The sequence below is a fragment of the Myotis daubentonii genome, chromosome 1, assembly GCF_963259705.1.
Source record: "Myotis daubentonii chromosome 1, mMyoDau2.1, whole genome shotgun sequence".
Taxonomy (NCBI): Eukaryota; Metazoa; Chordata; class Mammalia; order Chiroptera; family Vespertilionidae; genus Myotis; species Myotis daubentonii.
The window spans coordinates 26,298,270-26,324,447 of record NC_081840.1 but is presented as its reverse complement, the minus strand read 5'-3'; the positions used below and the strand labels follow the sequence as shown (position 1 = coordinate 26,324,447).

At 44.3% G+C, this 26,178-nt stretch overlaps 2 protein-coding genes across 2 annotated transcripts in view; one reads left to right on the top strand and one right to left on the bottom strand.

Annotated features, from left to right (window-relative positions):
• EXD2 (exonuclease 3'-5' domain containing 2) overlaps window positions 1-26,178 on the top strand; it is a 99,740-nt gene that overhangs the window by 61,177 nt on the left and 12,385 nt on the right. Inside the window, exons 4-5 of the mRNA XM_059692325.1 lie at window positions 2,754-3,010; window positions 23,870-23,996. Coding sequence (XP_059548308.1) covers window positions 2,754-3,010; window positions 23,870-23,996 — 384 coding nt within the window. The remainder of the gene's footprint in view (window positions 1-2,753; window positions 3,011-23,869; window positions 23,997-26,178) is intronic.
• Window positions 9,009-11,672, bottom strand: LOC132232740 (E3 ubiquitin-protein ligase RNF4-like). Its single transcript, XM_059692270.1, has 2 exons — window positions 11,602-11,672; window positions 9,009-11,546 (listed from the first exon to the last, which is right to left on the bottom strand). Exon 2 carries the CDS (start codon window positions 11,399-11,401, stop codon window positions 10,829-10,831), a length of 573 nt encoding a protein of 190 aa, XP_059548253.1. The 5' UTR covers window positions 11,402-11,546; window positions 11,602-11,672; the 3' UTR covers window positions 9,009-10,828.

The following is a 26,178-nucleotide window of genomic DNA, read 5'->3' as shown; positions in this document are numbered from 1 at the left end:
AATAATGCTAATAAAATTAAAACATGTCATGTCTTTTCCCATTAAGGGTTTCATTGTTTTCCATGAGTAATAAGTGATACCGAGACACCAAGATGTCAGAAAGCAAAAGGGGTAAACATATGAGAAATAAAAACTAGATCTTCTATTAATTAAGCCATATTGACTCTGCTAGAGGCATTATTTTTCCAATTATGCACTTAATATAAATTGTGTACCTAGCCCTAACTGGGTTGGCTCAGTGGATAGAGCGTCAGCCTGTGGACTCAAGGGTCCCAGGTTCGATTCCAGTCAAGGGCATGTACCTTGTTGCAGGCACATCCCCAGTGGGGAATGTGCAGGAGGCAGCTGATGGATGTTTTCTCTCTCGTCGAGGTTTCTGGATCTCTATCCCTCTCCCTTCCTCTCTGTAAAAAACCAATAAAATATATTTTTTTAAAAATTGCGTACGTACTGGAATCATAAACATTTGGATTCTTAGTAGGAAAACTTTAATTGTAATATATTGGATCTTAAGCACAATTCAGAAACAGTATTAAAAAGACAAGAACTTGTATATCTGTCCACCTAGCTAGTTATTTACTTAATGTATTTTAGACAGGGGGACTGATGAAAAAGATGTTAAGAGAGGCAGCATTAGGAATTTGCAGTGCGTATTGTGTCAAATTAGCAGGCTAAATATTAGAAGTGGAGATTTATAGCTTTTTAATAGAAAGATCTGGTATTACAGAGGAAAGGAATTAATAAAAAAGGCAATTTGGCCACATCCCGATGAATTATTATGGAACAGGATTCAATAGTCAATTTCTTACAGTTTTTTACCTTGTCTGAGCCCCAAGAAATAGGCACATTAAAGATTAAACTGGCATGCTTTCTTTTGAGGATATGGAAATAGCCCTCATCAATAAATCGGTGCCTAAGCAGGGAAATCCTAAGGCTTTTATGAGTTAAGCCATGGTTTTACTTAGCATTGAAGTTAAGTTAAGGGCTAAGGCCCTCCTGAATTTTGTTTTTAACAACAATTCTTTGTGATCCTGTTTGCTGCTTCTTTGTGATACTGGTCATCTCAACAATGATGTATCATTCCCTTGATTACTTGTAACCCTTTGTTTATTCACCATGCGGTTTCTAAGGGTGTGAGCTGTATAGTACTCTACCTGAAAGGCTGTCATCCTTAAGGCAGGTTCCATCTCATATAAGTTTATATCCACAATGGCGCCTGGTGCAATGCCTTACATACTGATACTGTAGTATTAAGAGGATAGCGTTGCCTAGAGCAGGGTCCTCCACTGGTAACATTTTGAGGAGATGATTCTTTGTTGTGAGGGGCTACCTGTACATTGTAGAGTGTTTAGCAGCATTCTGGCCTCTAACTAGTGGATACCAGTGCACTCTCTCCCTAGTTGTGACAACCAGCAATTTCTCCAGATATTGCCAGAAGTCCTGGGTGGGGTGTGTATGTGCAAAATCAATGCTGGTTGAGAACTGCTGTTCTAGAGACAGGGAAGTTTAGGTTCTAGTCCGGACTTTGCCATTCTCTTTCCATGATTAAGCAAACTGCTTTACCCATAGGGCTTACATTTCCTCTCTTGGAAAATGAGGATTGGAATTTATTGCATACTAAGGAACCTTTAATTAATGTGAATTTTGTATGTAAATATTTCTGGGAATAGCTTCTTTAGCTTTAAGCATTTTCTCCAACTTATCTATTACCTCAAAAAGATTAAAACTATACACCTGAGCCCTGGCTAGTATGGCTTAGTTGTTTGGGTGTTGTTCTGTGCACCAAAAGATTGCTGGTTCAATTCCTGGTCAGGGCACATGCACAGGTTGCGGGCTCGATCCCTGGTAAGGGGCTTGCAGAAGGCAGCCAATTGATGTTTCACGCTCACATCAGTGTTTCTCTCTCTCTCTCTCTCTCTCTCTCTCTCTCTCTCTCTCTCTCCCGCTCCCTCTCTCCCTCTTCCTTCCTCTCTCTCTAAAAATAAATAAAACATCTTAAAACAACTACACACCTGCAAGCAATACAGAATAATATTGAATGTAAACTGTAATTGAAAAATAAAATTAAAAAACAAAGCAAAACAAAAAACATTAAAACTAGATCAGTTAATATGTAGTTATTTTCATCTCTTAAGGTATAAGGATCCTAGCTTATGCCAGTATATATTTTCTTCTTTTATGACCAATATTTGTGACCATAAAATGTTGAGAAAGCATTCTGTGATACCAGGATTTATTATAATGACAGGTACCACTTATTGTACTAGCATTGTATTTCCTACCTCTTTTTAAACATCGGATCTTGAAGCAGTGATGATAAGGTAAATAAGTCAAAGTCACTAGCATGTAACGTAAGAGAGTCTGGATAATAAAAAGAGTTATGTTTATCATCTGGCACTCTGCTCCTTAGCCTTTGTTTTTTTCCCATTCGCCTTTTAAAACCAGTATGTTTCACATGACTCTGCCAGTGTGTGTCCCAGGGCGCCTCTGTGTCAGCTGGTCACTATTTATGGACTGCTCCTATTTCAGGCTCTGGAGTTTGGGCCTTCAGTATCCTTTGTTTAAGTTGCTGCTTTACAAAGTTCATTGCATTTATTAGCATAAGCTGATTCTTAGATTTGAACCAAAATCTAGTCAACTGCTCCCTTTGGGAAGTTAAGGATGTTCCTCTTAGACTTTTGCCACAGTTTCATGTTGTACTTGGTACTGTGCTAGGGTATGAACTGTGGCCCTGTTTTTTTCCTCTGTTGCAGGTGAACTTGGAAGGGAAAGCCAATCCTCTGTCGCTTCTTCAAATGGCCTCCCCAAGTGGCTTCTGTGTCTTGGTTCGCTTGCCCAAGCTGATCTGTGGAGGAAAAACACTACCAAAAACATTATTGAACATGTTGGCAGATGGCACTATTTTAAAAGTTGGAGTAGGATGTTCAGAAGATGCCAGCAAGCTTCTGCAGGATTATGGCCTCTTTGTTAAGGGGTGCCTGGACCTCCGATACCTAGTCATGAGGCAGAGGTATGGTTTGTATGAATGCTGCTAGGATTCTTGTAGCTGTGGGGCAAATATTTTAGCAAGTTTATAGATTAATAAGACTCAATAATGAAGCATCTAAAATTCGTCACAAGCCTACAGGCTTCTGAAATGCATATTAAATTTGTAAGGAAATATTCCAACTTCTGAGAAAAGTTTAGTTACCCAGAATTGATCTTTTATCTTTATTTTTTATTTTTCTTAGAATTGGCCTTTTTATTTTTATCTTTTTAAAATATATTTTTATTGATTTCAGAGAGGAAGGGAGAGGGAGACAGAGACAGAGACATCAATGATGAGAGAGAATCATTGATTGGTTGCCTCCTGCAAGCTCACTACTGGGGATCGAGCCTGCAACCCAGGGATGTGCCCTTGACTGGAAACAAACCCAGGACCCTTTAGTCCGCAGGCCGATGCTGTACCCACTGAGCCAGACTGGCTAGGGCAGAATTGGTCTTTTTAAATGAAACATTAATAAGATGTCTTTACCAGGTGTACTGGTTAATAATGCAATTTTTTTCAATAGATGGCGTTACACATATGTTGATATATATGCGATTTGATATGTATGCTATTTTGTTGTATTGACAGCAAGCTTCAAAACTTCATATGTCAAATTTTCTGAGGGTGTTAACATCATAGATACTTTTACGCTTAAAAATTGCCAGAAGCTGGTCCACCCTTGCTGCTTGACACAGTCGCTGCAGGGAAGAAACATCTGCACAGCTTATGTTTCAAGGGACCTGGCATATATGGCATATGTTTGCTTCCCCCTCTTAGTGCTATGTGTTTTAAACAGGACCACCTCCCCGAGAAAGGTTGTTTCCCCAGGTTAGGGATTAACAGGACTAAGGAAGAGAATAAATCAGTAAATCCCCCTAGTGTTACAGAAATACCATGTACTACTAATGAAGAACTTGGACTAAGACTGTTGGCAATAAATTTGGGACTTGTTGGGCCCACATCCCCAGGGGTCTGCCCACCAGGGAAAGCACCAAAGCCTATACCCCTGGAGATCCACCGACACAGGGCAGTCCCAGGGAAGGCAAGCAGCGAGGCTGGAGGACATAACCTTACCAGGTAGGATAATCTCCTTCAGTCACTTCCTTGTAGCCTATCAGTAGAGCAGTGACCTTGGAATAGTCCTTGTAATGGAACACAGAGATTAACCTAGACAAGATTAAAATCAACAGAACTAGATAGAGACACGATTTTTGGCAAAGGTCAGATAAGAAACAAGGACCTGTAGAACGTTACCCAAAACATACCATGATGTGATTATAGAGGCATGCTTATAGGATCAAATGGTATAAATACAGATGTAACAGGACAATAAAGAGAGAACCCAACTATGCTGATCGACTGAACGCTGCCTCCGTGTCCTTCATTCTTCACCAACTCTGTCCACACCTTTGGGAACCCCTGGACCTGATGGGGCTGGACCCCAACAAAAAATGTTGAATTTCGTGCCAAAAAAAGAGCATTTGCAGGAAGTTTTAATTCATTACTTTGTTTTGAAGAAAAGTGTTGCTGAATACTTCAGGAAGTTTATGATGAATATGCTCCATCTCAGGATACTTGTGAACACTGGTTTAAACGCTTTAAAAGTGATGATTTTGATGTGAAAGACAAATAATGTCCTGGTCAACTGAAAAAGTTTGAAGACCAACAGTTACAAGCATTATTGGATGAAGATGCATGTCAAACTCAAAAACAACTTGCAGAAAGATTAAATGTTGCTAAGCAAACAATTTTTGATCGTTTACAAACAATGGGAAAGATTTTAAAGGAAGGAAAATGGGTGCCACATCAACTGAACGAAAGACAAATGGAAAACCAAAAAGTCATCAGTAAAATGTTGCTTCATTGCCATGAAAGAAAGAAAGTCTTTTTTGCATTGAATTGTGACTGGTGATGAAAAGTGGATTTATTTTGAGCGTTTGTCCCAAACGCACAAAATCATGGGTTGATCCAGGTCAACCATCAACATCGACTACAAGGCCAAATCGCTTTGGAAAGAAGACAATGCTCTGCGTTTGGTGGGATCAGGAAGGTGTGGTGTATTATGAGCTTCTAAAACTAGATGAAACCGTTAATACTGATCGATCCCGACAACAAATAATCAATTTGAACCATGCTTTGATCGTAAAACGACCAGAATGTGCCAGAAGACACGGTAAAGTAATTTTGCTTCATGATAATGCACCATCACACACTTCAAAACCAGTTAAAGACATGTTAAAAGATCTTGCCTGGGAAGTATTAACCCACCCGCTGTAGTCACCAGACCTTGCTCCTTCAAATAACACACGCACTTTCTGAACAGCACTTCAAAACATATGAAGAAGTGGAAAATTGGGTCTCTGAATGGTTTGCCTCAAAACAAGAAAAGTTCTATTGGGATGGTATCCACAAATTACCTGAAAGATGGGGGTAATGTGTAGCTTGTGATGGACATTACTTTGAATAAAGCACTTTTGATGTTTCTTTTGAAATTACCATGTTTTCTTTGATTACAAAATCCGCATTATTAACCGGTACACCTGGTCTAAGCTACAAGACGTAAACTAATGGCCCCACTGGATAAATGAGGGCCGCAGATTACTTTTTTGTTTTTCCCCATTTGGTATTTTTAGGAAATTTTAGTTTAAATGCAGAAGATGTGTATTTCTGATTTCTCTTGAAAAAATTAGGTGATTTGAATATACTAGGTGAATAGTTCTAGGTGGCAACAATTGGCTGGGTGACCCTGTCCACTTTTGATGAACAAGCTCTATTCAATTTGCCGGAGTCCCCACCTCTCCCATTGTAACTGGGGGTCATCCTGAAGCATGAGTTTGGAAAACCTGCTGTAGGCCAAAATGATGGTAGCTCTAATCCTTTACTTGGAAGAAAAGAGATATCCCTTTCACTGAGAAGTCTACTTCTACGGAAATTGAGTTGCAATAACCTTTTCATGTATGTATATACAAGTCCTCCTTTTAATAATATGGACTGAAACAGCCTCTCTCCCTGCCTCAAATGAAACTGACATTAAAGTTTGGAGGCCCTAGCTGGTTTTGCTCAGTGGATAGAGCATCGGCCTGCAGACTGAAGGGTCCCGGGTTCAATTCCAGTCAAGGACACAAGGATTCAATTCCGGTTGCGGGCTTGATCCCCAGTGGATGGCATGCAGGAGGCAGCCTATCTGTGATTCTCTCTCATCATTGATATTTCTATTTTTCTCTCCCTCTTCCTTCCTCTCTAAAATCAATAAAAATAGCCCTAACTGGTTTGGCTCAGCGGATGGAATGTCGGCCTGCAGACTGAAGGGTCCCAGGTTCAATTCCAGTCAAGGGCATGTACCTTGGTTGCGGGCACATCCCCAGTGGGGAGTGTGTAGGAGGCAGCTGATTGATGTTTCTCTCTCATCAATGATTCTAACTCTCTATTCCTCTCCCTTCCTCTCTGTAAAAAATCAATAAAATATATTTTAAAAAAATAAAATCAGTAAAAATAGATTTAAAAAAAAGTTTGGAGGATTTAATCAACTAAGAAAAAGCCTGATTAAAATCTATGCTAATCATAATATTTTATCAGAAAACTAGAGGCCTGATGCACAAAATTCGTGCAAGGGGCTCGGCCCTCGCAGCCCTGGCTACCTCGGCTGGCCCTCACATCCTGGGCCGGCCCTTGCAGCTGCTCACAGCCTCGGCCAGCCCTCGCAGCCCCAGCCGGCCCTCTCAGCCTGGGCTTCATTCAGAAGGTCGTCCGGACAGTCATTCGGCTGTTCCGTCTAATTAGCATATTAGCTCTTTATTATATAGGATGAAATGTTATTTTAGCTCTGTAGTTTGGCTTATGTAAATAAAACTCATAAATAAGTATCAATTTTTTCAAGTACTATATTAAAATATTTACTATAAAAAATGTTGAACTCTGTAAAAGTATTTGGAATATAATGACAGAAGCCTCCTTTCATCGGGCCCTCCTCCCTTTGGCACCACCTCTCAGGATGTGCCCACTGTTGCTCTGTAGTTAGAGGCAATGTGTACAAGTGGCTAAGCAGAGCAGCATGTGTGGGTGGGAGCCTCTGCTCTGCCATTTACCAGCTGTTTGGCCTTTGGCAAGTTAGTGAACCTCACTATTCATTCCTCTGTCCCCTCATCTGTGAAGTAGAAATAATAATGTTCCCACCATAAAGAACTGATGTATTGAATGAGTTAAACTATGGGAAGAACTTAGAAATAGTATTTGAAATATAGAGAGTGCTGTGTAAATTTTAACTATTACTGTCACTGTCATCACCATCTGATTGATTTGTTTTTCCAGATCTCTTTCTATGCAATTATAGTCCTCATTATGAATATATAGAAACTAGTTTGGCTAAATGCAGAATAAGAATTTGGCCAAAGCTGCATATGACCAGGAACTTTTCTAGAAATAAAAGTGAAGCGTTTATCAGACCTTTAAATTTTAATGAAATTTTATTAAAATGTAAAGATTATTGTATTATTAAGCACCTTATTGGTAAACAAAACTTTCTGACACTGTAGTATAAGAAATCTGACATTTTAATGCAAGAATTATACTTAGCACTGTTGGCTATAGGTTGCTTCTGATGTTTGCCATAAGTAGTTGTTACTTTCATTGACTTCAGGGAGGAGTATTTTTAAAAAATTCTTCTTTTCTTCATACTCTTCATATTTTATATTTTTATTCTATGTTAACTGAAGATTATTTATTATGGAGATTGTTGTGTATGATTTTGGAATCTTTCCTAGTGAAACTTTGAAGTGGCAAAGGTGGCATCTTGTTTTTAATTCAATGTGAAACCTTCCCAAATATGAAATTCTTATTTATTTTTATTTTTATAGATTTTAGAGAGAGGAAGGGATGGAGAGAGAAAAAATATTGATGTGAGAGGAAAATCAATCAGTTGCCTCCTGCATGAGCACAACCAGGGATCAAAGGACCTTTTGGTATACGGGATGACACTCCAACAAACTGAGCACACCAACCCGGGCACCAAATATGACATTTTAAAAATGTGGTAAATGTTTCCCCCCACGGCCCTGCGTGGTTCAGGGTTCAGGATTGCTGGGGTCCAACCCCAGCAGGTCCAAGGGTCCCCAAAGGTGTGGACGGAGTCGGCGAATAAGGAATGACACGGAGACAGTGTTCAGTTGATCAGCAGCCTAACCAGGATCTCCAGCCAGGATCTCCAGCCAAGTTCTGGTCCGGATCTCCAGAGAGGCTCCGCTTTGGATCTCCAGCGAGGCTCTGTAGCCATGTTCCCTCGCTAGGTTCCCCAGCCAGGCTCAGTACTAGGTTCTCCAGCCAGGTTCAGTCACCAAGTTCTAGTCAGGTTCTCTTGCCAATTTCTGTAGTCAGGTTCAGTCCAGGATCTTTTGCCATGTTCTTTCCAGCGAAGTTCTTCTGTCTCTGGAGAACGTTCTGTGTAGGTTCTGTGCCTAGGTTCTGTCTCTCGGTTCTGTGTTCTAAGTTCTGTCTCTGAAGTTCTGTCTCTTGCTGTCTTGTTACATCTGTATTTATACCAGTTGATTCAATCCTATCAATCTCTATTACAAAGGTTAGGGCGTTTCTTATCTCCATTCCAGGGAGTAAAGATTATGTAGCTTAAGCATGATTGTTCATAGTTAAAGTGATTAATTACCCGCCTGGCACTTAGTTGAGGGGTTTTATTCCCTCCCTAACTTCAGGGGAAAATCCCTACCTGGGGATTCAACCTTTCTCGGAGAGGTGACCTTGGTTAAAACACATAGTGCCAAGAAGGTGAGCAAACATATTAAGAACCGTATGCCATATATGCCAGGTCCCTTGAAACAGCAAGGATGGACCGGCTCCCGGCACAGGATCTGGAAGAGGAGCCGCACACAAATGAAAGAGAAGAGACAAGAGATAATTTGGGAATATTGGGGGCCAGGCGGATAAGTCCAACTCAAGGGGAAGGACTTCCACTGGTGCTCAGGCCTCACCAAGCTTTTTTTTTTTCATGGTTCAAAGTCCTGGTTTTATTTCCATCTGTAACCCCAGCAGGGGTCCGAAACAGACTGACATTATGGGTAAAGTTTAAACGTAACAAAGAAAGATTTGGATTATGTACACTGAGAAGGAGGGGTTTTCATATCGACCTTTTCCTATTTGTAGTTTCTGACAGTAGAAACTTAACACCCCCACAATTTAATGTAGAAGCACAGCTTTCATGATCAATCGTTTGTCCTAAAATGTAAAGCAGGGCTTGGGCTGCATGGTCATCCGGCTCCTGGAGGCTGTAATGTCAGGTCACAGGAGACGCTCCCATGCAGCCCGGAAGAAACGCGATGGCAACCACGTCCGGTCGGAGGGCAGACACGGCACAGCCCCCGTGAGAACCATGTCCTGCCTCCTCACCTCCAAGTAGAACATTATTCCTTTCATTCAAACTGACTAATTGGAAGTGAGCCAAACAGCTACAAAGGCAGAATGAAGAATAAAACTTTCACAGAAGAGGGACACTCCTTCAGCCCCGTTAAAGTGAACTGTGCCAAGTCCCTGCTCCTTCCAGGGAACTGAAGGCCAGTTATTGCTGCAAAGCTGGGGCCTCTCCCCCGGCTGATGCTCCACATGCAGAGGCTGCTGTCTGGCTTGAGGCCTGTGGGGAGGGTGGGGAGGTGGGGCAGGCTGGCACTCCCGTCACCCCTCAGCCCTGTGCGTTAGAAGCAGTGCTGCCACCTGGAAACCAGAGGCTCCTACGCCTGCAGAGTGGGCAGGGGGTGTTATCTGCCCCTTGGTGAGGAGAGGCCACCAAACTTTGCCAACCAGAATTGCAGAGGGCCACAGTCCAGATGGCCAGAGGACCAGCTTCTGAAATGGTGGGTTGGGGTGGTGAGAAGGCCAAGGCAGGACCCAGCTCATCAGGTGGGCCACGCTCTGAGACACGGGGTGGCTGCGGCTTGGGCAACAGCTGGACATGGGCTGATAAGGCCACAAATACTGCACCGCCTTCCGGTGTCCATACTTGAGGAGACCGTGGGCAGCGGGGACTGAGGACCAGCGGGCATATGGTGACGAGGACGGATTTTATCAGAAAGGAGCGGACACCGAGTACAGGCCTGCCCTGTGTACCGTGCCTGGCCTGCGCCAGGAGGGGAATTCTGGGGCCTGGTCAGTTCCTGAGAACGGGGTGACAGAACAGGGCGGGGCCTAAGGGACACTCACGGTGCTGCGTCTCCTGGGCTGCGAGGAGGCGGCGGTGGACGGGCTTTATTGCACGTTTCATCCTCAGAGGCCTGGGCATGGCCCTGCAGAAATCCCTGCCTGTCACTGCTAAGGTCGGGAAGGAGCCCAGCGGTTGGTCCTCCGGGGCTGTCGGCTCGGTCACTGTGCGGGCAGAGGCCGGGTGAGGTAGCATGCCCGCAGGAGCTGGGTGGACTGGCTCACACCCTGACCAGGGCTGGCTCCCCAACAACACTGTGGGGGAAGCTGCGCACACCTCCTGTGCGAGGGAGCTTCTTGGCAAACGTGCAGTCCCGGAGAGGCTGGAACCTGCTTCTCAACTTGAAGGCGCTCAGCTCGCCTGCCCTGGAACCAGGCTGCCAGGGGAGCAGGCCGCACCCGGCCGGCAGAGCTGTGGCTCCGGCTGAGGCATCAAGCTGGAGGTAACGAGAGGACCTCAGAGGGCTGGAAATAAGGAGCAGTCTACATATCAGGCCTTGGTTTAAAAGTCTTTTGAGCTCAGGAAATTGGAGGCAGAGAACCCACGAAGGCCGCATGAGCCCGCGCGGATGTCACTGTCCGTCCTTCGAGGCAGCTCGCAGCGCATCAGATGTAAATGGGGTGATAGCGTTTGTGGCTCATCTTCTTCCTGCAGGTCGGGCAAGTGTTCGCATTCTTGAGGGAATCTCGGAGGCACTGGCTGCAGAAGACGTGGCCACACTCTGTAGAGACAATGACACGCCCATTCTGCACAATCTCTGAGTATCCATCCATGCAGATCGGACAACTGACCGTGCCGGAGGGCCTGAGCCCCGGCGATGTCTCTTCCCTGGCGTTTCTGGGAGTGTGCGTGGTCACATACACGTCCCTGTCCCTGCTCAGCTCCTCGTCATCGCTGCTCACCACACAGCTGTCAGCGTGGTCCTGGCGCTGCCTCCTAGTGTTCCTCCTGGGCCGCCTCCTTTCATCAATGATCACTACAGAGTCGTCGTGCGTCAGGTCGACGACCACGGGCTCCAAAGACTCACAGGTGAGGTCCACTATTTCATCTCCAGCGCTTTCTACGAGCTCTATGGGTTCTGTTTCCAAGGCCATCACCAGGGTGGGGGCTGCTTCCCGAGCTCGCTTCTGGGCTTGTCTGGAATTTGCTGCCCCTCCTCGACGCTTCCTCGTGCTCATGGTGCTTCCCGGCTGCACCCGCAGAGACGGAAGTGACTGAGCCAAGGCCTGCAGGGACGTCCAGCGTTCTCAGCCACTCATGCCTGCTGCTCACTCATCCTCTGGCTGCCACGGCGTTCGGGGCCACACAGATGTCCTCCAAGTCCTGGGCTGCTCTGGGCCGGTGGGCGCCCCGCCGACGCACTTGAGCTAGGAAGCACCTTCGGAAGAGGCTTCGGAGAGGCACTCCAGCCAGACGCCACCACCTCAACAGCGACCCACTTCCGCTCCCCTCACCAAGCTTTTATTTGGTTCCGGATCCACCCATAGTATAGTCCTTAGGCAGGGAGGTTCCAGTGACACACAGACTTATTCTTATCAATAAGGATTTACATGATTAAAGGTGGGGAGGTTGCTTCAGCTACCATAATCTGGATTAACAGAGGTGGTGCACAGCTCTGACCTTTGCTAGGGCTTCAAAGGTCACCAGCCTTCCCGGTTCTCTGTCTACACCTCTCTGCTAGTGAAGACAATAGGTGGTTTCCCACAGCTAATGACCTAAATGGAATTAAGTAACTAAAAATTAAGTACTGTCCTTTCAATGAGGGAAATGATGTTAAGAATTATGGGCACAGGAGCCCAGGAGTTCAGCAAAGAGAATACAGTTGGGGCTATGTAGATTTACTGTGCCTGGATGAGGAAATAGTGACCCAGCCTGTAAGCCGAAGCTTTATTTTATAGTCAGATCACACAAAGCAAAATGAGGGGAGTGGTCAACATGTTTACAATGTTCTTGCGAGTCTCAAATCTATTTCGTTACTCAAACCTTTTTTTGGCAGTACTTGCCATAACCCATTAGCTACCTAGGAACAAGGGAGGACTATAAGATCAAGCTTAATTGTGCTAGGAGAGCTCTGCCCTCCAAGCTGGGACTTGTATGTGGCTCTGCCACAGGTCAGTCCAAGGCTTGACCCTATAGCCACTCCCTACAAATAAGCATTTATTACCTTTAGAATTTCTAATAAAACAGAAGAAAGTTTTATGTCTCCTCCAAATCCTTCAATTCCATTAATGAACCAAGACCTTATGCATTTTACCTAAGTGTGTCTGGACCTTTTTATATTTTTTAGTCAGTACTTCTTTTGTGGGTGATGAAATCCATCAATTTATTGCTTGCTTTTTAAGGAAAGACTTTCTTTTCTTCATCAATATGATTTCATTTCCTACAGTACCTGAGGCAATCCTGCATGTTGTAACCCTGACGTGAACCTCCACCTCCAAGCTTCCTGCTCTAAAATTTCTAGTCTCACACTTGGTAACCAGAAATCCAGTTCCACTTTTTATTTTAATCTTGTTTTTTGTTTTGTTTTGTTTTTTTGTGCGATGGTAAATGGGATTTTTTTTTTAGTCTCTCTTTCTGTAAGTTCACTATTGTTACATAGAAATGCCATAGATTTCGTGGCGTTAATTTTGTATCCTGCTACATTGCCGAATTCATTTATTAAGTCTAATAGTTTTTTGATGGAGTCTTTAGGGTTTTTTATGTGTAATATCATGTCATCTGCAAATAAGGACAGTTTTACTTCTTCTTTTCCAATTTGGATGCCTTTTATTTTTTCTTCTTGTCTAATTGCAATGGCTAATACTTTCAGTACTATATCGAACAGGAGTGGTGAGAGTGGGCATCCCTGTCTTGTTCCTGTTCTTATGGGAAATGGTGTTAGTTTTTGTCCATTGAGTATGATGTTGGCTGTGGGTTTGTCATATATGGCTTTTATTATGTTGAGGTATGATCCTTCATCTATTCCCACCTTGCTGAGAGTTTTTATCAAAAATGGGCATTGGATTTTGTCAAATGCTTTTTCTGCATCAATTGATATGACTGTGTGGTTTTTTTCTTTCAATTTGTTTATGTGATGTATCACGTTTATTGATTTGCAGATATTGTGCCATCCTTGCATCCCTGGGATAAATCCTACTTGGTCATGGTGTATGATCTTTCTGATGTACTGCTGGATCCGATTTGCTAAGATTTTGTTGAGGATTTTGGCATCTATGTTCATGAGGGATATTGGCCTGTAATTCTCTTTCATTGTGTTGTGTTTACCTGGTTTTGGTATTAGGGTGATGCTGGCTTCATAGAATGAGCTTGGAAGTGTTCCTTCCTCTTGGATTTTTTGTAGTAGTCTGAGGAGGATAGGTTTTAGTTCTTCCTTGAATGTTTGGTAAAATTCCCCTGTGAAGCCGTCTGGTCCTGGGCTTTTGTTTGCTGGAAGCTTTTTGATGACTGCTTCAATTTCTTCCATAGTTATTGGCCTGTTGAGATTTTTAGATTCTTCCTGATTGAGTTTTGGAATGTTGTATTTTTCTAGGAATATATCCATTTCCTCCAGGTTGTCTAATTTGTTGGAGTAGAGTTGTCCATAGTATTGTTTAACAATCATTTGTATATCTGTGGGGTCTGTTGTTATTTAGCCTCTATCATTTCTGATTTTGTTTATTTGGGTCCTCTCTCTTTGCTTCTTGGTGAACCTGGCTAGAGGTTCATCAATCTTGTTTATCCTTTCAAAGAACCAGCTCTGGGTTTCATTGATTTTCTGTATTGTTTTTTTGGTCTCTATGTCATTTATTTCTGCTCTAATCTTTATTATCTCCTTCCTTCTGCTCACTCTGGGCTTTTCTTGTTGCTCTCTTTCTAATTCTTTGAGGTGTAGAGTTAGATGATTTACTATCATTTTTTCTTGTTTTTTGAGATAGGCCTCTAGAGGTATAAACTTCCCTCTCAGTATTGCTTTCATTGTGTCCCATAGGTTTTGGATTGTTGTGTTTTCATTGTCATTAGTTTCCAGATGTTTTTAATTTCTTCTTTGATCTCATTGGTAACCCAGTCAATATTTAATAACATGCTATGCAGCTTCCAAGTATTTGAGTATTTTGGGTTGTTTTTATTGTAGTTTATTTCTAATATTATGCCATCGTGGTCTGAGAGGAAATGGTTTTAGTTTTTGTCCATTGAGTATGATGTTCGCTGTGGGTTTGTCATATATGGCTTTTATTATATTGAGGTATGATCCTTCTATTCCCACCTTGCTGAGAGTTTTTATCAAAAACTAGAGGCCCAGTGCACAAAAATTTGTGCACTCGGGGCGAAGGGGGGGTCCATCAGCCTGGCCTGTGCCCTCTCGCAGTCTGGGACCCCTCGGGAGATAACGACCTGCTGGCTTAGGCCCACTCCCAGGTGGCAGAGGGCAGGCCCAATCCTTAGGTGTAGCCCATGGTCGGGCTCAGAGCAGGGCCGATTGGGGGGTTGAGGCACCGCCCCCTGTCATGCACAGAGCAGGGCGGATCGGGAGGTTGTGATGCCACCCCCAGTCACGCTCAGGGTAGGGCCGATTGGGGGGTTGGGGCACCGCCCCCTGTCACACTCAAGGCAGGGTCGATGGGGAGGTTGCGGCGCCACCCACTGTCACGCACAGAGCAGGGCCAATCCGGGGTGCCGGGGTCCAACCCCAGCAGGTCCAGGGGTCCCCAAAGGCGTAGACGGAGTCGGCGAAGAAAGAATGACACGGAGACAGCGTTCAGTTGATCAGCAGCCTAGCCAGGATCTCCAGCCAGGATCTCCAGCCAAGTTCTGGTCTGGATCTCCAGAGAGGTTCTGCTTAGGATCTCCAGCCAGGTTCTGTGTCCATGTTCTCTTGCTAGGTTCTCCAGGTTCTCCAGCCAGGTTCTGTAGCCATGTTCCCTCGCTAGGTTCTCCAGCCAGGTTCTGTCTGAGATCTCCAGCCAGGTTCAGTCACCAGGTTCTAGTCAGGTTCTCTTGCCAATTTCTGTAGTCAGGTTCAGTCCAGGATCTTTTGCCATGTTCTCTCCAGCGAAGTTCTTCTGTCTGTAGGTTCTGTGTAGGTTCTGTCTTCTTGGTTCTCTTCTAAGTTCTGTGTCTTTCTGTCTTGTTACATCTGTATTTATACCAGTTGATTCAATCCTATCAATCTCTATTACAAAGGTTAGGGCGTTTCTTATCTCCATTCCAGGGAGTAAAGATTATGTAGCTTAAGCATGATTGTTCATAGTTAAAGTGATTAATTACCCGCCTGGCACTTAGTTGAGGGGTTTTATTCCCTCCCTAACTTCAGGGGAAAATCCCTACCTGGGGAAACAACCTTTCTCAGAGAGGAGACCTTGGTTAAAACACATAGTGCCAAGAAGGTGAGCAAACATTTTAAGAACAGTATGCCATATATGCCAGGTCTTTTGAAACAGCAAGGATGGACCAGCTCCCGGAACCGGGGGTTGGGGCGCTGCCCCCTGTCACGCACAAAGCAGGGCCTATCAGGGGGTTGAGGAGCTCCCCCCTGTCACTCAGAGAGTAGGGCCAATAGGGGAGTTGGGGCACCGCCCCCTGTCACACACAGAGCAGGGCGGATCAGGGGGTTGGGGCGCCGCCCTCTATCACCCACAGAGCAGGGCCGATTAGGGGGTTGGGACGCCGCCACTCTCACACTCAGGGCAGGGCCGATGGGGAGGTTATGGCTCTACCCTGTCACACACAGAGCAGGGCCCGTGGGTGCGGGGGGGGAGTTGGGGCACCACACCCTGTCACACACAGAGCAGGGCCGATCAGGGGGTTGGGGCGCCACACCCTGTCACACACAGAGCCACAGGGTGATCAGAGGTTGGGGAGCTCCCCCGTATCAGGCACAGAGCAGGGCTGATCAGGAGGTTGGGGCGCCTTCCCCTGTCACAAACAGAGCAGGGCGATCAGGGGGTTTGGGCGCTGCCCCCTGTCACGCTGATCCCGGTGCCGGGAGGCCTCTAGGCTCCGCTGATCCTGGTGCTGGGAGGCATATTACCCTTTTACTATATAGAATAGAGGCCTGGCGCGTGGGTGAGGCCGGCTGGTTTGCCCTGAAGGGTGTCCTGGATCAGGGTGGGGGTCCCCACTGGGCTGCCTGGCCAGCCTGGATGAGGGGATGATGGCTGTTTGCAGCTGGTCACACACCCTTCAGGGTTGGGGTCCCCACTGGGGTGCCTGGCCAGTCTGGGTGAGGGGCTGAGGGCTGTTTTCAGGCTGGCGGGTGACGGAAGCTCCCAACCGCTCCTTTTTTTCTTTTTTCTTTTTTTAATTCTGGGCCAGCTTTAGCTCTGAGGCTCCAGCTCTTAGGCCTCCACTGGTACAAGTAGGTAATCAAAACAATGTATAACTCCAGCTCTGAGATCCCAGCTCGCTGAAAGCTGGTTTCTGGGGGTTTTTTTTGTTAAAATGTTTCAAACTGCCAGCTCAGAGGCCTGCAGCAGCAGGCGGGGAACGTTGCAGTCCTCCGTCACTGAAGCAAGCAAGCCTCATGTTAGTTTCAAGCTGCCTGGCTGCCGGCCGCCATCTTGGCTGACAGTTAATTTGCATATCTCTCTGATTAGCCAATGAAAAGGGTAGCGGTCGTACGCCAATTACCATGTTTCTCTTTTATTAGTGTAGATGGGTGTTGGATTTTGTCAAATGCTTTTTCTGCATCAATTGATATGACTATGTGGTTATTTTCTTTCAATTTGTTTATGTGATGTATCACGTTTATTGATTTGCAGATATTGTACCATCCTTGCATCCCTGGGATAAATCCTACTTGGTCATGGTATATGATCTTTCTGATGTACTGCTGGATTCGATTTGCTAAGATTTTGTTGAGGATTTTGGCATCTGTGTTCATGAGGGATATTGGCCTGTAATTCTCTTTCATTGTGTTGTGTTTACCTGGTTTTGGTATTAGGGTGATGCTGGCTTCATAGAATGAGCTTAGAAGTGTTCCTTCCTCTTGGATTTTTTGTAGTAGTCTGAGGAGGATAGGTTTTAGTTCTTCCTTGAATGTTTGGTAAAATTCCCCTGTGAAGCCGTCTGGTCCTGGGCTTTTGTTTGCTGGAAGCTTTTTGATGACTGCTTCAATTTCTTCCATAGTTATTGGCCTGTTGAGATTTTTAGATTCTTCCTGATTGAGTTTTGGAATGTTGTATTTTTCTAGGAATATGTCCATTTCCCCCAGGTTGTCTAATTTGTTGGAGTAGAGTTATCCACAGTATTGTTTAACAATCATTTGTATTTCTGTGGGGTCTGTTGTTATTTTAATATTTATTGTTGAAAGTATTACACACGTCCCCTTTATCCTGCATTGACCCCTTCTAGCCTGTCCCTGCCCTCCACCTCAGGCCTTCACCACCCTATTGTCTGTGTTCATGGGTTATGCATATATGCATACAAGTTCTTTGGTTATTCTCTTCCCACACACCCACCTACACTTGCCTTCCCTTTGAGATTCAACGGTCTGTTTCAATGCTTCTGTGTCTGTGGATCTAGTTTGTTCATCAATTTATTTTGTTCATTAGATTCCACATATGAGTGAGATCATGCAATACTTATTCTCTGACTAGCTTATTTCACTTAGCATAATACTTTCCAGGCCCATCTATGCTGTTGCAAATGTAAGAGTTCTTTCTTTTTTACAGCTGTGTAGTATGTATTTTACATTGTGTAAATGTATCACAGCTTTTTTATCCACTCATCTAGTCACTGTTTCCTTGTTAATTTTTTGTCTGGAAGAGCTATCCAGTGAAGTCAGCATGGTGTTAAAGTCCCCTACTATAATTGTATTGCTGTCAATCTCTCCCTTAAAGTCCTCTAAAAGCTTTTTTATATATTTAGGTTCTCCTATATTGGGTACGTACTCTATATGCTTACCAGGGTTATATCCTCTTGTTGGATTGATCCCTTTATTATTATGTGGTGACCTTTATTGTCTCTTGTGATGGCCTTCATTTGAAGTCTATTTTGCGTTATATTAGTTTTGCTTTCCCAGGTGTTTTTTTTTTTCTCATTTCCATTTGCAGGGAAAAATTTTTCCCATCCCTTCATTCTCATCCTGTGTGAGTCTTTTGTTCTGAGGTAGGTCTCTTGTAGACAGCAAATACTTGGGTCATGTTTTCATATTCATTCAGCTACCATATCTTTTGATTGGAGCATTTAATCCATTATTGATAGGTACCTATTTATTGCCATTTTAATTCTTTATGCCTATGTTTCTCTCTATTTCTTCTCAATACTGCAGTCCCTTTAGCATTTCTTGCAGTGCTGGTTTGGTGTTGATAAACCCTGTTAGCCTTTTTTTTTTTTTTTTTTTTTTTTTTTTGGTCTGGGAAGCTCTTTATTTCACCATCTATTTTGAATGATAGCCTTGCTAAATACAGTAATCTGGCTTTTCATTACCTTGAATACTTCACACCATTCCCTTCTGGCCTGTAGAGTGTCTGATGAGAAATCAGCTGACAGTCTTATGGGAACTCCTTTGTAGGTAACAGCTTGCTTTTCTCTTGTAAGAGTCTCTCTTTGTCTTTAATTTTAGCATTTTAATTATGATGTGTCTGGGCGTGGGCCTATTTGGGTTCCTCTTGCTTGGGACTCTCTGTGCCTCTTGAACTTGTGTGACTTTTTCCCTCTCCAGGTTAGGGAGCTTCCTGCCATTATTTCTTCAAATATATTCTCTAGTCTATCGCTTGCTCACTTTCTTCCCCTCGGTACTCCTATGATGAGAATATTATTACATTTCATATTGTCCCATAGCTCCCTTAAGTTTTTTTTTCCTGTTTTTCATTTTGGTTCTCTGATATTTTTTTCTACCCTTATAATTCACTGATCTGATCCTCAGCTTCCCATAATCTTCTGTGTATTCCTTCCAGTCTGTTCTTTATTAATACTATGTCATTCTTATTTCTGACTGCTCTTTTTTCATAGTTACTATATCTTTTCTCATACTGCTAAGCATCATTGCCATCATTATTCTGAACTCTTATCTGATAAATTTATTATCTCCATTTCATTCAGCTCTTCTGGAGAATTCTCTTGTTCTTTCATTTGGGCTTGTTTTCTTGTCTTCCCATTTTTCCTGCCTATTTGGGTTTGTGTTTATGCATTAGATAGATCTGTTGTGACTTCCAATCTCTAATGCAGGACAATGTCAGATGCTGTTTGTGACTGGCCCTGAGCATCCTGTTTGGAGCTATCAGCAATCCACAGCTTATGGCTCCCTCTGCTAGGGCTGGGTGCCTTTGGAAAGAAATAAGATGTGCACCACGGTCGGCTTTTTCTAGCCCCGGGCCAAGAATTAGATCAGGAAAAGACTCAAAGCCTCCAGAGACCAGCTTCTGCCTACAGTCTTGTTGTTATTTAGTCTTGATTAACCTCAGGCTATCAGCCACAGGTGGGGTGATAGGTTTTCCAACAGGGTGGGTCAATTGCTTTTGCCTGTATGCAGATTGTTATTCTCAGTCTCTTAATGGGCTCAGAAACTCCACAGGGTGGAGCAGGGGGTTTTCTAACAGGGTGGGGCAATTGCAAAACACTCCTCCCCCCAGGCAAAAGCAGCCTGAATGGTACAGATCTGCCAGAGAAAGATGTCCTCTGCAATATGAGGGAATGATTCAGCACAGGAATTTGGGGTGTCTGCCTTCTGAACTCTAACCCCAGAACTCCCAACCCTGTCTTCTGCTCACACAGCTCCAGTCCACTCTGCCCTCCCTGTGCTGGAGCCCAAGGTGAGTGGCTGCACACAAAAATTTGTGTGTTGGCCCTTTAAGAGTGTGCTCGCATTTCCAGCCATCTCTCCCTGACAGACAGAAACCCTACTGCTTTTCACAGCCAGGTGTCATGTGGGCACCTTTCTCAGTTCTGGTGCTCTGGGCTGGGGAACCCAGCTTGGGGTTTAGACCCCAGAGTTTTCAGTGGAAATGCCCCACAGCTGAGATATCCCTCCAGAACTTCAGCTTCAGTCTGTGGGAGCCTGGCCAGCCCTTTTGTGCCTCCACATTTACTACCAGTTTCTATGTGGTCTCCACTTTCCATCCTTGGTTATCAGCATTCACTTCAGCTAGTCTTCAGTGGATTATTTAAGAAGGTTTTTCTGTATTTTAGTTATAATTCAAGTTTGGTCCTAAGAGCATGTCAGTGTAGCTTCCACTTACTCTGCAGCCATTTGGAATCTCCAGCTTCACTTTTGTAGACCAGTATGTTCTTAATTTCACAGTTAACTCTTATTTGGAATCTCTTATTCTTGCACACATCAATTTTTTCATCACCCCGTAGCTATTTTAACCAGAAAGTGTTTGGAGAGCAGAAAGGTACTTAATTTTATTATATACTAGAGGCACAGTGCATGAATTCATGCACAGATGGGGTCCCTTAGCCTGGCAGGCGACTGAGGCCTATCGGGGGGGCCAGCCGGCCAGGGGAAGGGGCAGCGGGAGGTTGGCTGGCCGGGGGGAGGGGCAGCTGGAGGTTGGCTATGGAAGCACACTGACCACAAGGGGGCAGCTCCTGCGATGAGCATCTGCCCCCTGGTGGTCAGTGTGCATCATAGCAACTGGTCAACCAGTGGTTCTGGTTGTTCCAGTCGTTTGGTCATAACGATCACTTAGGCTTTTATATATATATACTAGGGGCCCGGTGCACGAAATTCGTGCACTGGGTGTGTGGGTGTGGGGGGGAGTGTCCCTCAGCCCAGCCTGCCCCCTCTCAGATACTGGGAGCCTTCAGGCGTTGACCCCCATTACCCTCCAATCGCAGGATCGGCCCCTTGCCCAGGCCTGATGCCTCTGACAGAGGCGTAGACGCCCAACACCCTCTGATCGCCTGATCGGCCCCTTGCCCAGGCCTGACGCCTCCGCCAGAGGTGTCAGGCTTGGACAGGGGACCTCCATCTCCCCCTGATCACTGGCTCTGGCCCCTGCCCAGGCCTGAGGCCTCTGGCCCAGGAATCATGCCTGGGCAGGGGACCCCCATCTCCCTCTGATCACTTGCTCCACCCCCCACCCAAGCCTAACGCCTCTGACCCAGGCTTCAGGCCTGGGCAAGGGGAGCATCATATCCCCCCAACCCCCAGCTCTGCCCCCCACCCAGGCCTGATGCCTCGGCCAGAGGAGTTGACCCTCATCACCCTCCGATCACCAATCACCGGATCGGCCCCTTGTCCAGGCCTGAGGCCTCTGGCAGAGGTGTCAGGCCTGGGCAGGGGACCCCCAGCTCCCTGTGGTTGCAGGCTCCGCCCCTGCCCAGGCCTAACACCTCTGGCTGAGGCATCCGGCCCGGGCAGCGGGGACCCGCAGCTGCAGCGGCCCCGCGATCGTGGGCTACGCTTTAGGCCCAGGCAAGGGACCCCTAGCTCCCGGGACTGCCAGCTTCGACCGTGTTCAGCTCCCATTGCTGGCTCCACCCCTACTTCCTGCTATCACTGGCCAGGGCGGAAAAGGCGCCTGATTCTAGGATCATGGCTGAGGGGCAGGGCAAAGGTGGCCCCAGGGCCGCCTTTGCCCTGCCCCCCAGCTCTTAGCTCCCCCCTGGGTTTCCGATCACTGTCAGTGGCAGGGGGCTTCTTCCTGCTTTCCCTTTCACCTCCCTGCATTGTGCCTACATATGCAAATTAACCGCCATCTTGTTGGCAGTTAACTGCCAATCTTAGTTGGCAGTTAATTTGCATATAGCCCTGATTAGCCAATGAAAAGGGTATCGTCGTACGCCAATTACCATTTTTCTCTTTTATTAGATAGGATAGATTCTATCCCTCGATGAAAATAGCCTTATCATTTTTTCAAATTTGTAAAAGTTATACCTGAACAGTAGCCAACTCAAACATAGAAAAATATGAAGAGGATATATAATCATTCCAAGTCTCACAACAAGAGATATCACTCACATTTGATTGATTTGTTTCTAGTTATCTGCCGGGAGCCAGTCCATGCTTGCTGTTTCAAGGGACCTGGCATATATGGCATACTGTTCTTAAAATGTTTGCTCACCTTCTTGGCACTATGTGTTTTAACCAAGGTCTCCTCTCTGAGAAAGGTTGTTTCCCCAGGTAGGGATTTTCCCCTGAAGTTAGGGAGGGAATAAAACCCCTCAACTAAGTGCCAGGCGGGTAATTAATCACTTTAACTATGAACAATCATGCTTAAGCTACATAATCTTTACTCCCTGGAATGGAGATAAGAAACGCCCTAACCTTTGTAATAGAGATTGATAGGATTGAATCAACTGGTATAAATACAGATGTAACAAGACAGAAAGACACAGAACTTAGAAGAGAACCAAGAAGACAGAACCTACACAGAACCTACAGACAGAAGAACTTCGCTGGAGAGAACATGGCAAAAGATCCTGGACTGAACCTGACTACAGAAATTGGCAAGAGAACCTGACTAGAACCTGGTGACTGAACCTGGCTGGAGATCTCAGACAGAACCTGGCTGGAGAACCTAGCGAGGGAACATGGCTACAGAACCTGGCTGGAGAACCTGGAGAACCTGGCTGGAGAACCTAGCAAGAAAACATGGACACAGAACCTGGCTGGAGATCCTAACCAGAACTTTGCTGGAGATCCTAACCAGAACTTCGCTGGAGATCCAGAGCAGAACCTCTCTGGAGATCCAGACCAGAACTTGGCTAGAGATCCTGGCTGGAGATCCTGGCTAGGCTGCTGATCAACTGAACACTGTCTCCGTGTCCATCCTTCTTCGCCAACTCCGTCTACGCCTTTGGGAACCCCTGGACCTGCTGGGGTTGGACCCCAGCAGTTATCTCTTTGTGTTTCCTCTCTCTGTGATCACATACCTAGAAACACATACACACATTTATTATGTAGTATATATGTTAACATAAAGGGACCATAGCATATGTTTTCCTTCATAGTCTCTTTTTACTTAACTAATGTATCATGGACATCTTTTCACATCAATATAGATCCACATTCTTATTTTTTTTTTTTTAATATATTTTATTGATTTTTTACAGAGAGGAAGGGAGAGAGATAGAGAGTTAGAAACATCGATAAGAGAGAAACATCGACCAGCTGCCTCCTGCACATCTCCTACTGGGGATGTGCCCACAACCCAGGTACATGCCCTTGACCGGAATCGAACCTGGGACCTTTCAGTCCGCAGGCCGAGGCTCTATCCACTGAGCCAAACCGGTTTCGGCTTCTTATTTTTAATAGCTGTATATAATTTAATTGCATGGATATTTAACCAGCCTTCCATTGATGGGCATTTAGGTTGTTCCCGATTCTTTGCTACAGTAAATAGTGCTGTAATGAAGATTATTATATGTACATTTGTCCTCAGGCTGAATTTCTAGAAATGGAATTGTTGAATCAGAATTTTCATGTTCAACATTTTGATCACTATTTATTGTTAAACTGTTTTTCATAAAGGTTGTAAAAAATGTGAAGTTCACAAATGTTAGGTTAAACTGTCTGATTCTTCATGCTCCACCAATACTAGATATAGTTATTTTAAATAAATCTTTGCAATCTAGTTTAAAAATTGTATGATTTTATCTTACTTGATGTCTAGTGAAATTGAATACCTGTCATCTGTTTATTAGCTGTTTATGTTTCTTTTATTTGCCTGTTCTTTTTCTTTCTCCATTTTTGATACATGATTTTATTTATTTTGTTGTAGGAACAATTTGCTCTGTAATGGGCTTAGCCTGAAATCACTTGCTGAGACTGTTTTGAACTTTCCCCTTGACAAGTCCCTTGTACTTCGTTGCAGCAACTGGGATGCTGAGAATCTTACGGAGGACCAGGTACTTCTTATCAGAGTGCTTGAAGAATGGAAGAGACACTGGTTGTGAAGTATAATTGTTGTTAAAGTTCTAATCCTCAAATATAAGTATTGGGCAGAAGTGCCTTAAAATAGATTCCTTGTCTGATGAAACCAAGATAATTGGTCTAAAATAACGCTTAATGAAATTTTAGGAAATGCAGAAAATAATTTTTAATTTTGACATTTAAAAAAATGTATTGAGACCATAGCACATATGGCCAGGGCTTTTGAACTAGTGGGTTTTATTATCAGTAATTATAGATAATAAAACATTAGATAACATTATCAGTTACAGTCAAATGTCAGTAACTGTAAGTCTTTCCTCTCAGTCCACTCAGTTTCTCCATAGATGAATCTTCTAGTCTTCTGCTCAAGAGGTATAAGCCCCACAGCCTATATTCTGATGGCTGAGTGAGGGAAAGGTGCTGCTAGTCTTACCATTCAGTACCTAGACTTTCCCGGAATCCCCTCTTTTTCAGGTAACATTTTGCCTCCAACCTCTACCATGCCTGGTTTTACTAGGTCCAGATCCTCTGTGATTTAGCCATTATATAACTTAAACTTGTCAAAAACCAAATTCTACACATTGAATAAAACAAGATGAGTTTATTTATTTATAATATATTTTATTGATTTTTCACATAGAGGAAGGGAAAGGGATAGAGAGTTAGAAACATCTATGAGAGAAAAACATCGACCAGCTGCCTCCTGCACACCCCCTACTGGGGATGTTCCCCCAACCAAGGTACATGCTCTTGACTGGAATCAAACCTGGGACTCTTCAGTCCGCAGGCCTACGCTCTATCCACTGAGCCAACCCAGTTAGGGCAAGATGAGTTTATTGTAAGGGTTTCAACTTGCAAGCCGGGAAATTCAAGGCTACAGGAGCAATGAGTTCTGAGTTGCTCACAGACGATGGTAAATGCGGAAGTTATTTGGCTTTTTCAGCTTATTGGTTGTCTAGTGGTCTTCTTCCTTATTTGGATCCAGGTAGCTGAGACAGGAACAAGGAAGTCCAAAGATGGTATGAACAGACTTGGTGTTTGGGTATTGGTTGGTGTCCTCTGCTAATTTCTGAGGAGAGCTATAAATATTCCTGCAATTTATGTTAGGTGAAGTTTTGTTTTCTTTAATGTGCCTGCTTTGGCCCGTTCCATTTTGTCCCTGACATAAATGACTCCATTTTAGTTTTGGTTTTACAAACTTTTACTCTTTTGGGTTAGAGAAGGAGTAATTGGCCTTGTGGTATAAAGAGGTCTAGGGTTTAAGTGTGCTTTATGGAGACTTTCACCTTATCCTTCTGTTTTCACCCCTACGTGTATCCTTGCTTTCACAGACAACTGCTGCCTCCCATTCTTTATGCTTTGCCATTCTTTGTGGCTCAAATTAATTTGATTTTTAATTTTTGGCTTCTACCCCCTATTATAGGTCTAGGTTTCAGCCTTCTCTTGGTGGCCAAGTCAGTTACCACTTGTTCATCCTTCCAAAATGTTGTTAATGGAGTTAGCAATAATTAGTATCTTAAGGTTAATATTATCCTGTGAGAGTTCTAGGAATCAAATTATGTGAAATTGGTTTCTACAGCCATTTCTGATTTGCTGTGACCCTGAGTAAGTTACTTCTTTGTGCCTTCGTTTGTTCATTCATTCCTTCTTTGCTTCCTTCCTCTTAAGAGTTTTACTGAATTGTCTCTCGGCCTTTTGACTAAGATAAAGTATAATAGTTTTACTGAATTGTCTCTCGGCCTTTTGACTAAGATCAAGTATAATAGTTTTACTGAAATATAATTCACATACAATAAAATTCACCCATTTAAAATGTACAAGTAAATGAATTTTAGTATATTTACAGAGTTATGCAACCATCATCACAATCTAATTTTAGAACATTTTCAGCTCCCCAAAAAGAAACACCATACCCATTAGCAGTCACTCTCCCCACCCTCCTCCCCCAACAGCTAGGTTTGGTGGAGTTGTTTGAAGCACAAAAGTTGTTGTTGTTTTTTATAATAGATTTTTATTGATTTCAGAGGGGAAGGGAGAGGAAGGGAGATAGAAACATCATCGATAAGAATCATGGATGGCCGCCTCCTGCACGCCCCCTAGTGGGGATCGAGGCCACGACCCAGGCATGTGCCCTTGACCAGAATCGAACCCGGGACC

Coding starts and splice junctions, on each gene's coding strand:
- LOC132232740 (XM_059692270.1), bottom strand. CDS start 11,401: ATGAGCACGAGGAAGCGTCGAGGAGGGGCAGCAAATTCCAGACAAGCC.